Consider the following 16,182-nt stretch of genomic DNA (forward strand, 5'->3'; position numbering starts at 1 on the left):
CGAAGGGGCACACCTTTTTCTAACTTCTTTTACTGTTTCTTTTGTCTTGTCTTTTTTGGGTGCTGGGGATCAAACCCAGAGCCTCACGCATGCTAGGCAAGAATGCTGGCCTGGTGTCTGGGAACACCTGGGAACAGCCAGTAAAGCAGTAGAGAATTGAGGAGGGGGTCCCCAGGGCACATCAAAGGCAGCATCTGCTACCATTTCACTGCCTGGCAGAATCTTTGCCACACAAGACAGGGGAAGGGAAAGGAGACTGAACTCTAAATTTACTTTTTGTGGGGTTAGGGGGTGAAGGTAAGCAGGACCAACTATATAATTTTCAGGGCTTACCGAGCACAAAAGAAAATGCAGAGGCCCTTGTTCAAAAGTAATTAAGAATTTTAAAATGGCAACAGCAGAGCATCAGACAAGCCCAGGAGGGCCTTCTGAGCACTGGGCCCAATGTGACTGCACGGGCTATGTGCCCATAAAGCCAGCCCTAGAGCAGGTGTGCCCTCTCCTGGATCAGGGAACAGCAGGTTATGTAGAGTGAGATTTAGGGACCATGTGTGGCCTTACATTTGCAGGGTCTTCCTTTCTAGTCTCATCTAATTAGCCTAGTGACAGGATCACCCACAAATTCACAGAGTGATTATTAAAATAAAGATTGAAATATTATTTCCCTCTTCTAAACTGCTCTACTTTTTAAATTTTAAAATTATGATAAATTTATGCAGCATAACATTTATCACCATTCATAAGTGTTCAGTGATACTGTATACATTCACAATATCGTATAACCGTTACCACTATCTATACTGAAATTATTTTCACTATCCTCCAACAAAAAATTCTGTACCTGTTAAATAGTAACTTTCCCTTCTCTTTTCCCCCAGTCCCTAGTCACCTCTACTGTAGTTGAATCTGTCTATTCTAAGTATGGAGATACAATCCTTAACTATTATATATTTTTTAATGATTCTAAACCAAGTGGCCTAAATACACAGGATTCTCACCTGCATGTACAGCAGATCTACGGCTGCTCTGCAGTCCATCAGCACAGAGTCAAGGGCTGGATCCATGTACCTACGTAATTTAGGAACATTACATGAATTTATAAGACAGGCTAATGGCACACCTGGGAGGAAGTGCATTTGAAAGCAGTGGCCTCTTCTATCACAAAGGCACCCCCTCTGCCCCCTGCACTTGCCTAGCCTTCACTGTCTGCCTCCAGCGCTTCTGTTTCCATTTTTTTTTTTTTTTTGTAATGCTATGAGTCTTTCCCAATGAGCTCTGAGAGTAAAAATGCAAAAAATAAAATAGTAAAGCTTTGGGGACATGGTCTGCATTCCTGGTCCCACTCAGCCTCACTCTTGGCCACCCAGTCCTGGATTCCCTTTCCCATCCCTCAACACCTGGCATGATCACCTGCCCCACATCTACCACCATTGCCTACCTGCACTTGAGCTGCTTAGGGAAGCTCCTTCCCAGGCTTTCTGCCTCACTCTCATGCTCATAGTCCAACACAAGTGGCTGTTGTCTGACAGTCAGAGTTGTAGGAGTTGGGTCATTTATTCTGTTTACTTCTGAGGTCCTTTATGGGGCCACCCCTGCCCTCACTTCCATTCTATCTCTTATCATTCCCATACCCAACTCTACATTCCAAGTGAGCTTCTCTACTCTCCTCCTACCCTGACAGAGCATGCCTCAGGGCCCTCCTGCCCTGACTTATCTCCCTTTTTCTGCAAGCCTCCCCAAGGCTGTGTTAGCAACCCATCTTCTGTGCTTTGTCAGCATGGAGCTTATCCTGACCGCTGCTCTGATCAAGTTTTCTTGACAAGAGATGTCAAGACCCCAACCTCTGTTGAGAAGTGCCCTCCTGGGTCTTGGCAGAATGAGTGGCAAATAGCAGGGGCTCCATTTCTGTCTATCAGAACCAGAATCACCAGAACAGACTGAAATTCAGGACTGTGTATGCACAGCAGCATGCTAAGAATGGGCGGAAACAGGAAGGGCGTGCCCTGGCTGATCTATTGATCTACAGTCAACTGGAAGGCAAGCAGTCACTGTTCTGGGAAGCACAGTGTGACTAGACTGGCAGGGCTGACAGACTCAGAAAGGGATGAAAATGGAGATTGAGGGTCAACTTCATTTGGGGGGTGGGGAGAAGGAACTGAAGCATTCATATGGTAAATAGCTAAATACAAATGACATTGCATTTAGCTATTTACCATATCCCAGAGGATCCTGTGGAGCACAGAATAGTGTCTGTCACACCAGAAAGTTGGAGGTCCCAAACCCATCCTAAGATGGGACTCTGGAGGCAGTGGGGGATACAGAGCAGGCACCATCTGGTCTGGAAGAAACTATATCATCACTGGAAGAAGAGGCCTCACCTACTGGAATCACACAGCTCTTAGAACTGGCCTCCCTACCTCCACCTGATAAAACCTCCACTGGAAAGAGGGGGAGGCATTGTGGGAGGCTCTGCCAGGCTCTCCCCCCAGGAGATCTCTCTGCTGAGGATCTGGAGACCTGATCCTCAGCTCCAGGAACAGAAGCAAACTCCCTTCTTTCCACAGTCACAGATGATTTGCTTAGCCCTGCTGCTGGCTTGTGATTGGCAGGTATTTTATCTTGCATTTACCATCTAGGATTTATTTTTTAAATGAAGACATAGGCAAAACCTGATTTCTAATTCAAGCCTCAAGGTTAGGGACAGAATCCTCCTCTCTCCTGTGATCTCAGGTGAAAAAGCTAAGCCCCAAAGACTTTTATGGTTGCTATGATCATCAATATCATCAATATTATGATAAAAAAAATGACCAAAACTTTTGGAGCATATATAATCACTCTTCAAGAATCCTAAGAGGGCCAGGTGTGTGAGTTCAAAGCCAGCCTCATCAACTTAGCTAGGTGCTAAGCAACTCAGTGAGACCCTGTCTCTAAATAAACTATAAAATAGGGATGGGGGATGGGAGGATTAAATGAACTCTAGATAGGGCAAAGGGAAAAAGGGGAGGGAGGAGAAGGGAGGGGGCACAGGGGTAGGAAAAACAGTGGAATGCGATGGTCATCATTACCCTAAGTACATGTATGAAGACACGAAGGATGTGACTCTACCTTTTGTACAATCAGATATGAAAAACTGTACTCTATATGTGTAATATGAATTGTAATACAACCTGTTGTCATATACAACAAATTAAAATTAAAAAAAAAGAGATGGGGATGTGGCTCAGAGGTTGAGTGCCTCTGAGTTCATACCCAGTACCAAAAAAAGAAAGAAAAAGAAAAAGAAAAAAATCCTAGGAAGAAAACACTATTATTCCCATATTACAGATAAAGAAACTGAGGATTAGGGGCTTAAATAACTTGGCTAAGGTTATGAAGCTGAGAGCTGGGACTTAGATACAGGAACTTTGATTCAGGAACCACCATGCTCAGCCACTTTGTAGTAAGCAGCTTACAAACAGTTATTCTCTAACTCTTAGATGGACCCAAGTCCTTTACTTCTCAGGGTTTTTTGATGATTTCTCAGAATACTTCTGAGCAATTAACTTCTATCCTTGCTGGGGATATCCTAAAATTCAAAACCATAAACTGGAGCTCTAGTAAGGCATCACAAGATCAAGTTAACTACTATCCCCAGATTTTGAAATGCCTTTCTTTAAGGCTTCTGCACTCAGGTTGCAGAATAACGGGGCTGGGAGAAAGCAAACTTAAGTAGCAATGGTATCTAGAGCCTACAGATGATAGGATTGCAGGTGTGTAAATGTCCTGTTTCTCATTGTCACTGTCTGTCTGATGTTCTCCAGAGGACCCCTGTTTCTGGGGAACGATAGGATTTTCTGCAGAGGAACACTTGCATTCTATTGATCTAGAAACATGAGTAGCCCTGGTACATACAACCCTGGCATAGCCTTTATGAATGCAAGCTGAATTCTTAAGAGTTCAAATTCACTGCAAATTGGTTGAGTTCACCTTTTGCCTCCAGGGAATACTACAGTGCAATAACAGATGAATCAGACTTGCTGGGTAATTATCAACAAATCCTTCGATTAATACAGTCAGGAATCCATTCCAGAGCAAACCCATGACATCTTGCTCCCATCTACTCTGCCCCTACTGCTGTCTCTCAAGCCTTCCTTTCTTGCTTGCCTTTCAGCAAAACGGAAGCCACAGTCCTCATTATAATATCCCCGAGGATTCCCTTGAGACTAGTGAAAGTCTTCCTCCACATCTTCTTTAGCACATATATTGCTGTTCATGTCACCCCCTATCTTCCTCATGACTTTCCTTTTAACTTTCCCCAAGTTCCTGGTCTCTCTCCTGTGGTGGGGCTGTGGGCAGGCCATGGTGAGACACTGACATGTTCTGATCCACAAGGGTTTCTATCACCATAACAACTTACCACTTTCTGAGTCCAACCTTACAGTTTTCCACCTCAGCATTGCAAAGACAAACGTAAGGGAGTTCAAAGTCTGCCAACTTCTTCACAACTAGAGACAGGGGAAAGAAAGGCAGGCTGGTCAAAACAGCACACAGAGGTGACACACAGAAGCTTTCAAATGAGAAAGGAAGACATTACTTTTTGGGGGAAAAAATCACACTAAGAATATTCTCTTGTATGAGGATATAATTTTTTACCTTTCTGAAGTTCATCAAAAAATAAATACTATTTGATCTGCATCAAATCCCAGGTCCTTGGGTAGGATATTTACACTGTGATACAGATGGAGAAATAGATTCAGAGATACCCAGGGCCATGGCTGGCCTTAGTTCCTCAGGCCCAGCCTCCCACATCCCTTGGCTTCCATCAAACCACCTCCCACTGCTTCTTGAGAAAACATATAAACTAAGATAACTAATACCATTTCATATCTTTAAAAGCCTTGTAATATGTAGAATGAACCAGAATGGAAAGCAAAGCCACAGAAATCAGACTGTTATCTCTCATTAGAACTTTTTTTTAAGGAATCTAAAAGTTATCATATCATCCACATTTGATAACAAATATTCCCTAAGAAGGAAATGTCATACTGTATGAGATGTCCTGAAATCTGGGGTCTAGCACTCACAAGGAGGGTGAGGCATGGCCCATGGCCAGAAGCCAGGACAGGCCCAGGGGTGAATGGGAGAGGACATCAGATTGGAATTGGCAGGCACAGAAAAGAACAGGTACCAGAATGACCCAAGGTCTTGCTCTTAACAATTTCTGTTTCTCTGGGGCTACTCATCCCAGCTCAGTCTGAATAAGAACACAATCTCTTATTCCCATTTTTGATCCAGAGCTGAGAACAGTGGTCCCAACACCACAACTCCTTTGCTATGACTCTTGCATCTCCTGGGCTGAACCTCTGTTCACACCTACCCTCTCCATCCCCAGGCTGCCCATATTCCTTCTTACCAGAAAGCTTGCCCTCCTTGCAAAACCGAATGAGAAAGAGGCCAAAGTAGCCCACAAGTTCCTGACGCAGTCCAAGCTTGTGCGACACCACCTTTAACCAGAGACAAGCAAAAGGAAGAATATCAGGGAGCCAACCACACATCCTAAATGTGATGTGAAGGACTGGAGTGACCTATACATGTAGGTTACAAGTGCTTTTGTGAGACAGTAGACATAGAAATCTTTCTGGAATCTAAAAATGATACATGCTCATTTTAGAAAAGTTAAAGTGAAGAAAATACAAGCCAGTCCCACCTCAGTGCCCAGTGACTGGCTTCCGTCAAGGCTGGTTGTCACATATTGGGTGTGGACACCACATGTCCTGCCTCATTTTGGTGCCTATTGTCCCCTGGAGGGCAGTAACCATTCTCTATAAACATCTGTCTTCTGAAATATCTGCCCCGTGGGCTGCATGCCATTATACCTCCCTGTCACTGGACTACCAGACACCTGGAAAAGGGTCATTTGCCACCACTTAGCTGGCATACAAACGTGCATGTGTAATGTCCACTTCTGGCACACTAGGCCTGCTTCTCTGATGCTTCCTGTGACAGTGACGTGTCATTTACTATGACACTTGCTCAGTGGAAAACTCCAATCTCTGATGCTGGCTGCCTTTATTTCATAGTCCTCTTTGAGTGACATCAGTCAGCTTTCATTTTAACACCAGCGACTTCATCTTTACCATCAGGTCACCCAAACTGTGACCTCACCACGTTGTCTGTCGTCCACCTTTCCCCAGCTGGAACTTCCAAGATACCACAGGCTATTTCCCTCCCCCAACCAGTGGGGTCCCCTTTAAGACTGGGCTCCCTTTCCTTGAACTCCCAGCCTTTTTTCTAATTCCCATTTATGGGGAATCATACAATGGTATGATACATATATACATTGTGTAAGGTTCAAATCGGGGTAAGTACCTCTTTTTTCTCAAACCTTTATATATTTTTTTCAAGGCAAAAGCATTTGAAATCCTTTCTTCCAGCTACTTCAATACACAGTACATTATTATTATTTATAGTCACCTTGCTATCCAATAGAGTACCTAATTTTTTCCTCTCATCCAACTGTACAGTGGTACCTAGGCACCTTGGTTTTCACTTCCTAGGTCCCCTCTGCAGCCCTGGAGGATCAGCCTCCACAGCCCCGCATACTCGGAGGCTCTAAGCTCCGCTCCAGTTCTCCAGGTGGCAGTAGGATAAATGCCAGCCTCAAAGGGGTACTTTTACTGTCAGAGGTTTGTAAATTACCTCTTGAGACAGTCTGACTAGGTGCCTGGTATGGGTGTGTGTTCTTGGCATGGCTGTAATAAATAGCGTGGGAGCGCTCTCACACATGCTACTCAATGCGCAAGCGCTTTCCTCCACCCTTTGTGCATCTCAGGTTGAACTCAGGGTGCTTAACCACTGAGCAATATCTCCAGCATTTTTTTAAAAATACCTTGATTACACAGTGTCTCTCTAAGTTGCTTAGAGCCTCTCTAAGTTGCTGAGGCTGGCTTTGAACTAGTGATCCTCCTGCCTCTGCCTCCTGAGCAGCTGGGATTAGAGGCTTGAGCCACCACTCACGACTGCCCTTCTTTTTCTCTCACTTTTCTCCCCATCCTCTTACAAAACATCCCAGACTGATGATGCAGGGCTCCCCCATATGCATGGGTGAATGTGTGTGTGGTAAGAAATTGTATCGCAGACTTCTTTTTCCTACAGTAAATCTGGCCCATGTCCACAGATTTCCCTCTTTTGTGATCCACTTAGCAAAAGCCACGAGAGGAGCACAGAAGCCTTTTAGAATTGCTAGCATTTGGATCTGGAATGCTACACCCACCCCAGGCCTGACCCAAGGCCCCTGTGCTAAATCTTAGGTGGTAGACCTTTAAGAAATGGGACCAGGGGGCTGGGGATGTGGCTCAAGCGGTAGCACGCTCGCCTGGCATGCGTGCGGCCCAGGTTCGATCCTCAGCACCACATACAAACAAAGATGTTGTGTCTGCCGAAAACTAAAAAATAAATATTTAAAATTCTCTCTCTCTCTTTTTAAAAAAAGAAAGAAAGAAAGAAATGGGACCAGAAGGCCATGGAGACATACCTTTAAAGGGGATTGTGAGACCCTGATGTCTGTCTTTCCCCCCACCCGCCTCTCTCCTTCTGGCAATGAGGTGAGGGGAGTCTTGCTCTGCCACACACTTCTGCCAGTATATTCTGCCTCACCATAGGCCCCTTGCAATTTGGCTGACCAATCATGGACTGGAACCTCCAAAACTGTGAGGCTGGTTGTCCTATTTTGGATGTGGACAGGTATCCTGCCTCATGTTGGGGAGGAGGGACCTTCAAGAAATCCCCTGTCACCCTCCAACAGGACCTGTCACCACCATCCTAAGTATGGCCTATTCCAGAATCAGCTGGTCACCACCCCTCTGCCTGCTCCCAACCCTGGTGCAGCCCACAAAAAATCATTTAGTATATTTCCAGGTCATATCCTAGCTAAGTTCCAAAGAGGTGACAGCAGCCTTAGGAATTCCCTCAGAGCTCTCAGGAAAATTGACGCCCACAGAGGGATAAAACCAAGGAGGCCCTGAAGGATTGGCTGATACTGAGTTTCCTTAGTCAGTCTTCCAGGAAATCCCAGCAACTTCTGTAGGTAAGTCAACAACAGCATAAAAGACCAGGCAGAAAACTTCCGGAAGTTAATCATGTGCCAGTTCCCTGCTTTTAAAGTAGAATTGTTACTAGATTCAGCTGGAGTTTAAACAAAACTTACCTCTAGGATTCTTTCAGCCATATCTGATGTTAGAATTTCCACTTTAATGCTCCTTCCATTGGGCAGAAATACATCCAGAGCAGCTTTCTCCGTAGCAACATCAAACGTGTTCTGTAAGTGACAGAAAAACAGAGGGGCAGCTTTACCTGCTGCTCTTTAGGTGGTCAGTTCCTACGAGAGAGTGTGCACTGCAGAGATTTTTGGTGGGGGTTCTTTTGGGGGACAAAGTGAGGGTGATAGGGGTGTGGAAAGGGGCCAAGACAGAGCAATAACACAAAGCTTGAAAAATTTTCAAACAACAGAGCATCCATTCTGGAAGATATTTTATTTTTATAAAATCATCCATATCCTCAGTGATCTCAGAGTTAACTCTCACCATTTTTAATATTAAGCATTGCTAAAAGTCCATATCTCACGTTTTTTCCTGACGTTAGTGTGTGGCAGTCTGAAGCTCTCCAAACTCCACCATTTAGGGGGTTCATAGAGGTTCCGTCACTCATGCCATGTGACTGTGTGCAAACCTGGGCAGGTAACTCCCCCGCTTCATACTGCATTCCTTCAGCCCTAAAATAAGGATAATCTAGTGCTCATCTTAGAGAGCTGAGGCGAGGATTCACGGAGGCAATGCAGAAATGATCTGGAACATGCCTTATCACAAACACTCATGGTGGCTTTGTTGTTTCAATGCAGTAGGAAGTTAGTTACATAGTTTTGATTTCATTTAGTATCTATAGGTAAGAAATAAAGGGAGTCGAGAAAGCTTTAGGGAGTGTTTTCAACACTCCTATGCAATGAGATACTAAGATTGCTAATTCATTATCTTAAACTGTTTCTGAAGTCCATCCACGTGTCTTCAGCTCCAGCACTTTAGACCCATCTCTCACCTCCCCTGGCCTCGACTCCTGCACAAGCCTCCTTAGCAGGTCTGCTTTTTCTATTCTTCTTCCCACAAAGCAGTCCCCACCAGCAGTCCGAGAAATCTTTAAAAAGGCAAACCCCAAAATGTCTCTCTCTTGCTTAAAATCTCCCAACGTCGTCACGTTGCTCATGGGACACCCAACTCTTCACCACTGGTCAGGAGGAGACAGGTTGTATTGGCAACTGCTCCTCACCTGCTTTACTCCTTCTCTCCAGAACATCTCCCAGAGGAGTTCTCTGTCCATTAGAAGGAAGGTTGGAGCTCACTCTTTAACCTAGGCTCTAACCTTACCATGATGCAGACCAGGGTCTCAGAGAATTCAGTCTACACAGAGGAAAGCAGCCCTTGGAGTAGGAAGAAAGAAGAGGGAGCCAACCAAATTTCCATGATTTGTATCCCTTACAGTCAAAAAAGACCTGATGAAAATGGAAGCCATTGAGCTCTACCTTATCTACTAAATATTTGTTGGTTGAATGTTCTTGACTTTTCAATACTTCATTTGCTTAAAGTGAGGGAGATATAAAAGGACCAGGGCAAGATGGCAAGTGAGGAGGTCAGGGGCAGGCTCAGAACAGAGGAACATGGAGAGGGTCTTCCAATGAGGTCAACTGACAGAAGTGCTTGTGGACACAAGCTGGGGACCCAATCAGACAGACACTTCTGTTCTCGTGCTCCTAAGCAGGAGAACCAATAGAAAACCTAAAATAGACATATGGACCCAGGGGTGGAGGGCACCAATCAATAGCAGTGAAGAGAGCATGGTCAGGGGAGGAGATAAGGAAAGAAGGAAATTCAGAGACCATAGAAAGTACAGGCCAAAACTCCCCCACTGGACTCCCAGCTCCAAGGCCCCCTTTCTTTGGAGAAGTCTGTTACTATCATTTTTCCAAAAACCCTGCTGCTTGCTCGCTATCTCTATGTCCTGCTCTTCAATTCTTTGCTGAGCAGAGACATCTAGATGCTAATCCAGCATCCCTAGATGGTAACAAAAACTTGATTAGATAGTAAACTCCTTCAGAGCAGGATCATGTGGACATGTGCTAATATCAACAGACACTTGAATCTTGGTACTATATTCTCAAAATAATCCAAATGAGAGATAAAAAGAAGTAGAATCGTGGCACCTAAACTGGAACATCTGGAAATGAATTGTTTCTGTGCATAACCTCCTTCTCTAGCCCAACAGAATGTGCTTACCCTACAGGTATTTGAGAAAAGAACACTAAGGTTAAGTCTCTCCAATGTTCTCTTTTGACACGGCCACACTGGTGTTGATTGGCAGAACCTCTTCTCAGTGGATAACTGCTACATTGAGGGATGTGATAGGTTAAAGGGCACCCAGATCTTTGCCTTGGTCAGATGAGCAAATTGGTGGACAACTGCCCTTCCCTTTCCTTCCCCCTGCTCCCTAGCACATCCCAGGGATGGCCTTACCCAGTGGCATCTGATTCACATTCTAGTCTAACCTTCTCCACTTTCCCCAAGACTCCAGCCACACCTACCTCCTTCCTATCCCCCCTTAACCTCACTTCCCATAAGTCACAGAGAAAACACCAAGATGGGAACTTAATCTATTTCTGCTCATAGTCACAGTCCAAGCTTGGACTATATCTGTAGCTTCGCCTATTCTTTGCCTGTGTCTCACATTCAGTTTTAGAGAGGCCTTCCTCTGCCTGACTCCAGGTGGTGTTAATCATCCTTCCTCAAGGACTTGGGGCTACTGACTACTCAGGCCCTCCTGCCCACTCCCCTCCTCTCCTGGTTCCTTCCCTACCAGGCAAAGTCTCATTCTAAACAACAGAAAGACAAAAGCTCTTGGTGGATCATTTCCAAGAGAGAATCTGACCCGTTTGACCCTGGAGAAAATTCTGATTTTAGCACTTCACAAGCATCAAAAGAGTCATACATTTAAGCACAAATATCTATATATCTATATCTATATCTATCTATCTATCTATCTATCTATCTAATCTCTAAGTCTTTTAATGGTTCTGTTTAACTTGAAGAAAAATGCAGGTTGTTCAAGAGAAAAAAAAAATATTGCTTGGTTCCGAAGGAAAAGTATTTTGAAAACACTAAGGATTTAATTTATTAAAATTGTGACATAACAAAGTTAGGGAGCGGGTAGGTATAGAAGAGGAGATAAAAGAAAGCTGAAGTCCCCATCTCCATAACACTCTGTGGAAAATGTTGAAAAATTGAATACAAGACAGTCTGAGATAAGCAGGTACATGAAAACATAAAGACTTTTTTAAATTTTGCCTTTTCAAAAGTCCCTTATCTCTAAAGTGATCACAAAAATCCAGAGTTTAGTGAGTTGGGGAGGGGGGTCTAGACACATAAGACAAAGGGATCATGTGGGGGCAGGGTTGGGTAGGTACCCCCACTCTAGAAATATCTCCTAGCATGAAAGGAGCCGAGGCTCTGGACCCAGGCTCCATGAATGAGGTTGAGGACTCTCTAAAGGCGGGTCCTCAACCTCAAGTAATACTATCTCCTTCCACCAGTCATGAGAAACAGCATGAAGCACTGGGCCAAATCAGTGAAAGGCTCCTTTAGGGGTAAAATGCCTTTAATTTTTGCATCTAGGCTTTGACCATCCCTGATAGTAGCTTTCCTGGGAAGGATTCCTAGAATGTCATGTCCATACACACTTTTAATATCCAGAGGCAGGAAGATGCTCTTGTATTTTCTGAGCCTTGAAGGGCCAGGCCTGGATTGTGTGATTATTTGGCAATAACCACCAGGAAACTACTAGCTACTGCACTTAGCAGATGAAGGGAAAATATCCAGGTGGGGAAACTCATCCCTACTTCATGGCAGATCCACAAATCACTGCTCATTCTGAGCCTCCCAGCCCCCCAGCCCCCCAGCCTCCCAGCCTCGTAGGAGTAATCCTGCCATAAGCTCCACTGGCTATTTCTCTCCTGTGTTGCCTAACTCTATGTACTGCCATGGATCCTTCCGGTTCTGGAGGGCACTCAGGGGCAGGGTCTGCGGGCAGCAGGGAAGTGGGAGTAGGCTCACCTGCCACATGATGTGACCACTGCTTCCCTTTCACCCGTATTGTCCTGATTCTCCCCACACCTCCAGATACTATGTTCATTGTTTCCTTCCTTCAAGGGAAAAAATTTAAAAGCCAGAGTATATGTGATCTTCCTGCCCACTCTGGAAACCTTCAAAGAGCAGCTAAATGTCACTTCCTTTAGAACATCACCCCAGCCATGGTCTCACCATGTCTTCCAGACACACTCATCCTATGGTAATGCCTCCTGGCTGTCTTTTCACCAGGTCACACTTGACAGGTGACAGCATTTGCACTGCACACCTGGGTAAGTAGGCGTGCACTGCTGCGGGTAGCAGAGTCCGTAAATACCACACCAGAGTTGATGGGACGAAAATCTTGACACATTGCTAACCATCTCCGGCAACACAGCCGTGCACCATAGCACTCCGTGTGTACCACGTGTATGGTGCGCCCCAGTGCAGGGCCTGGTACTATGGCATAGTGCCCACTGCAGTTAATGACGTGCCAAGTGACATTTCTGTCTCCCCAAGAAAACAAACTCTGTGAGCCAGACTGGGCATCATTTACTGATGTCTCACCTGCCTCTAGTAGAGTGTCAGCTCACAGCAATCATTAACACATATTTGTTAAATGTAGAGCAACAGATGATGGGATAAACCAGGCAGGTACGATACAATGAACTTAACTTCCCTTTCAAAACCGTAATGCAAACCTCCTTTTTAGATATTTTCGAAAGTAGAACCACGTCTGCCCTGCTCTCCTTTTAGAGGCAAAGAGAAAACAATTAGAAGGAAAACTATCTTGGATTAAAAAGTTAAAATAGTTCCAGGCCTGCACCACTGGATATTGGAGGGGCTGCCAAGCACTGATATTGGAGATGGGGGTGGGGCGGGGAAAAGAGGACTCAAGAAGTAATACAGAAGCTATCTGAAAGCAGTTCATCAGGGAGGGCTCAGCAGGGCTGGGAGCATAACTCTGGGCTCCATTTGACACTGCCTAGATGCAGGGGAGAGTGAAGAAATGTGCAGAAACTCCATCTTTGCAATCTCTCAGCATGGTTGAGAAGAGAAAAAGGCATAAACTACAGTAGTGACTACCCCTTAAGCATTAAAGTTGTTCCAGATGGTATTTAAGGGCTCAAAGGAGTATTAGTTAATTTAATCCTCAAAGCAACAATAAGAGAAGAACTCCTCTCCCCTTTACAGATGGAGATACTAAAATGCAAAGAGGCTAAAATTTTCTCAGACATATGACTTGAGAGTCAAGTGGCCAAAATTTGAACCTGGATCATCTCATTCCTGACCCTGAACTCTTTAACCACTACACTAGTTCTGGGGCTGCTGATCTGAGCTAACAGAAGGATTTAAAATGCTAAGCCATGATCCAGGGAGCTGTGGTTTATGCTTCATTGCTAAACGAAACACTTGGGTCTTATGGCAGAGAATTAGTGAGAAAACGTTCAGAAACAAGAGGCAAGATCCAGAAATACAACAGACAGTCTCAAGAGACCCAAATCAAGTCCCTCCCTACAGCTTAGCATGCATGGGCAAACAGCTAGGGCACAAAGCACAGCCCTTCCAAAGTTGAACAATAACCTGAAAAGAATTGCTAAGGAATCCATGCAAAAATCCTGGAAAATTCGAAGAAGAAACACAATCCACTATCGGCATAAAATATATACCTGGGGGGTTGGAGTTGTAGCTTAGTGGTAGAGCACTTGCCTGGCATGTGTGAGGCCCTGGGTTCGATCCTCAGCACTGCATATAAATAAATAAATAAAAGATCCATGTACAACTAAAAAATATTTTTAAAAAATATGTACCTGAAAAAATTATACTACTAAGCAGGTGAACATGCATTAATAAAAATATGGCATCTCTGAATGAAGATCTTAAAGAACAGAGGAAGGCCTTAACTAAGAGGTGAGGAAGAAAAGAATTGAAAATTGAGTTGGCAAATTCATGGGGAAAGTGGAAGAGAAAAAGAAGGTCATTACAAAATTGAAAAACACTTCAGAAGAAGCAAAAAGAGATATTGCAAACTGCACCTGGGCTACTAGGCTTTTGTGTAAAATTATAAAGGCAACATACTGGTGCTGGGGTTGTGGCTCACTAGTAGAGTGCTCGCTTAGCATGCGTGAGGCACTGGATTCGATCCTCAGCACCACATAAAAATGAAATAAAGATATTGTGTGTCCACCTTCAACTAAAAAATAAAGATTTTTTTAAAAATAAAATAAAGGCAACATACTAAGAGAACTAAAATCTGGCACAAACCTTCCAAGTTATCAGAAAAAGTATATGCAAAACAAAGCTCCGTAACATTGATACTCCATGAATGATTTTTTAATTTTTTAAAATATTTATTTTTTAGTTATAGTTGGACACAATACCTTTATTTCACTTATTTATTTTTATGTGGTGCTGAGGATCGAACCCTGGGTCTCGCACATGCGAGGCGAGCACTCTACCACTGAGCCACAACCCCAGCCCCTCCGTGAATAATTTTTTAAAAGCATTAAAAGCAAAATCCATAATGTACCCCCAAAAGAACAAGTCAAACTTATCTTTAAATGTACTGAGATAGAATGACCCTCAAGATTTCAAGTTTTAAAAAGCAAGGCCCAATGAGTTTTCCAGACAGGGTGGGTATACTCAGTGGTAGGGCACTTGCCTAGCATACATGAGGTCAGAGTTCAATCCCCAGCTCCACACACATTCCCAAAAGTATGCATGGCTTGTGTTTATATTTTTATATGCAGAAAAATGTGTAGAAAGAACACATTGAACTGTGAATAACAATTATTCTGGAGAGTGGGGCTAGGGGAAGAAAAGGTTATTTTTCACTGTATATACTTTTGTTGAAATTTTATTGTTATCATCACCTCCTCGACACAAACTTTTCAAAGAAAAAAGTATGTATATATTTAAACCATCAAGTGTACGTGAAAATAAGAACCACTTCACCATGGAAGGTTCTAGGGCCATATTTCAGATTAAGAGGGCCAGTCAATGGAGCAACACCCTTGGACCCCTGTCTAAATAAAATCTCCTCTGGTCTTAGCAAATCTGATCAAGGTATCGTCTTTCCCTTTGCTAGGGGTCAAATTCAATGATAAATCATTATATGACTTTAATCACTTCAGAGTTCTACCATTCAGTCAAGCTCATGCTTTCAGGCACAAAAACATTTCCATATGTACAATTAGAATGAATATGTTTTAAACGAAGGGACTTCACAAAATTCCGGCCTGTGGGGACAAGCTGCCAGTGGTTCTTCAAACCATCCACCAAAAGGGAATTGCTGTATGTTACTCTGTTCAGCCTGGATTTTCTCCATTTACAATAAAATTAAGAGCAGAGAATATAGAAGTAATAGCTGTTAAAACCTCCTGTCCTGATATCTTCACCATAACCCTCTTGGAAATCTCAGTGACTAAAACTCAGTATGGGGTCCATTAGTGATAAAGCTGTACACTAAGACTGTCTTCTTCAGGCCAATTTTTTTTAGGGAGGGCGGTAGGGAGGCTACTGGGGATTGAACCCAGGGGTGCTTAACCACTGAGCCACATACCTAGCACTTTTTTATATTTTATTTAGAGACGGGGTCTTGCTGAGTTGCATCAGGCCTTGCTAAATTGCTGAGGTTGGCTTTGAACTCACAATCTTCCTGCCTTAGCTTCCGGAGCTGCTGTGATGTGGCACCATGCCTGGCCTCAGGCCAGTTTTGACATGGATGATATTTAGGCTACAGAAAAAAGGTATCTGCTTATAAAAAAAAAAAAAAAAAAGCCAAAGTTTCATTTTCCATATAGAATCTAAACCTTTGTGTTAGTTGGCTTTTCATCACTGTAATAAAAATATCTGACACACACAAAAAAAAAACTTAAAGGAGGAAAGATTGATTTTTTGCTCAGGTTTCAGAGATTCAGTCCATGGTTGGCCAACTGGCTGGCTCCAAAGCAGAAACATCATGGCTGAAAGGAGAGGGGTGGGTGGGGGAGGGACGGAGGGAGGGAGAGAGAGAGAGAGAGAGAGAGAGAGAGAGAGA

The 16,182-nt window shown here is 43.9% G+C and overlaps 1 protein-coding gene across 4 annotated transcripts in view; it reads right to left on the minus strand.

Annotated features, from left to right (window-relative positions):
* The window catches only part of Snx31 (sorting nexin 31), a 63,126-nt gene that overhangs the window by 31,745 nt on the left and 15,199 nt on the right, over window positions 1-16,182 (minus strand). For all 4 annotated transcript variants that reach the window (XM_048801925.1, XM_015486343.2, XM_048801927.1 and 1 more), the window contains 4 exons: window positions 8,186-8,296; window positions 5,393-5,483; window positions 4,397-4,484; window positions 999-1,068 (listed from right to left, as the gene is read on the minus strand). In XM_048801925.1, coding sequence (XP_048657882.1) covers window positions 999-1,068; window positions 4,397-4,484; window positions 5,393-5,483; window positions 8,186-8,296 — 360 coding nt within the window. The remainder of the gene's footprint in view (window positions 1-998; window positions 1,069-4,396; window positions 4,485-5,392; window positions 5,484-8,185; window positions 8,297-16,182) is intronic.

The sequence above is a fragment of the Marmota marmota genome, unplaced genomic scaffold (assembly GCF_001458135.2).
Source record: "Marmota marmota marmota unplaced genomic scaffold, marMar, whole genome shotgun sequence".
Classification (NCBI taxonomy): domain Eukaryota; kingdom Metazoa; phylum Chordata; class Mammalia; order Rodentia; family Sciuridae; genus Marmota; species Marmota marmota.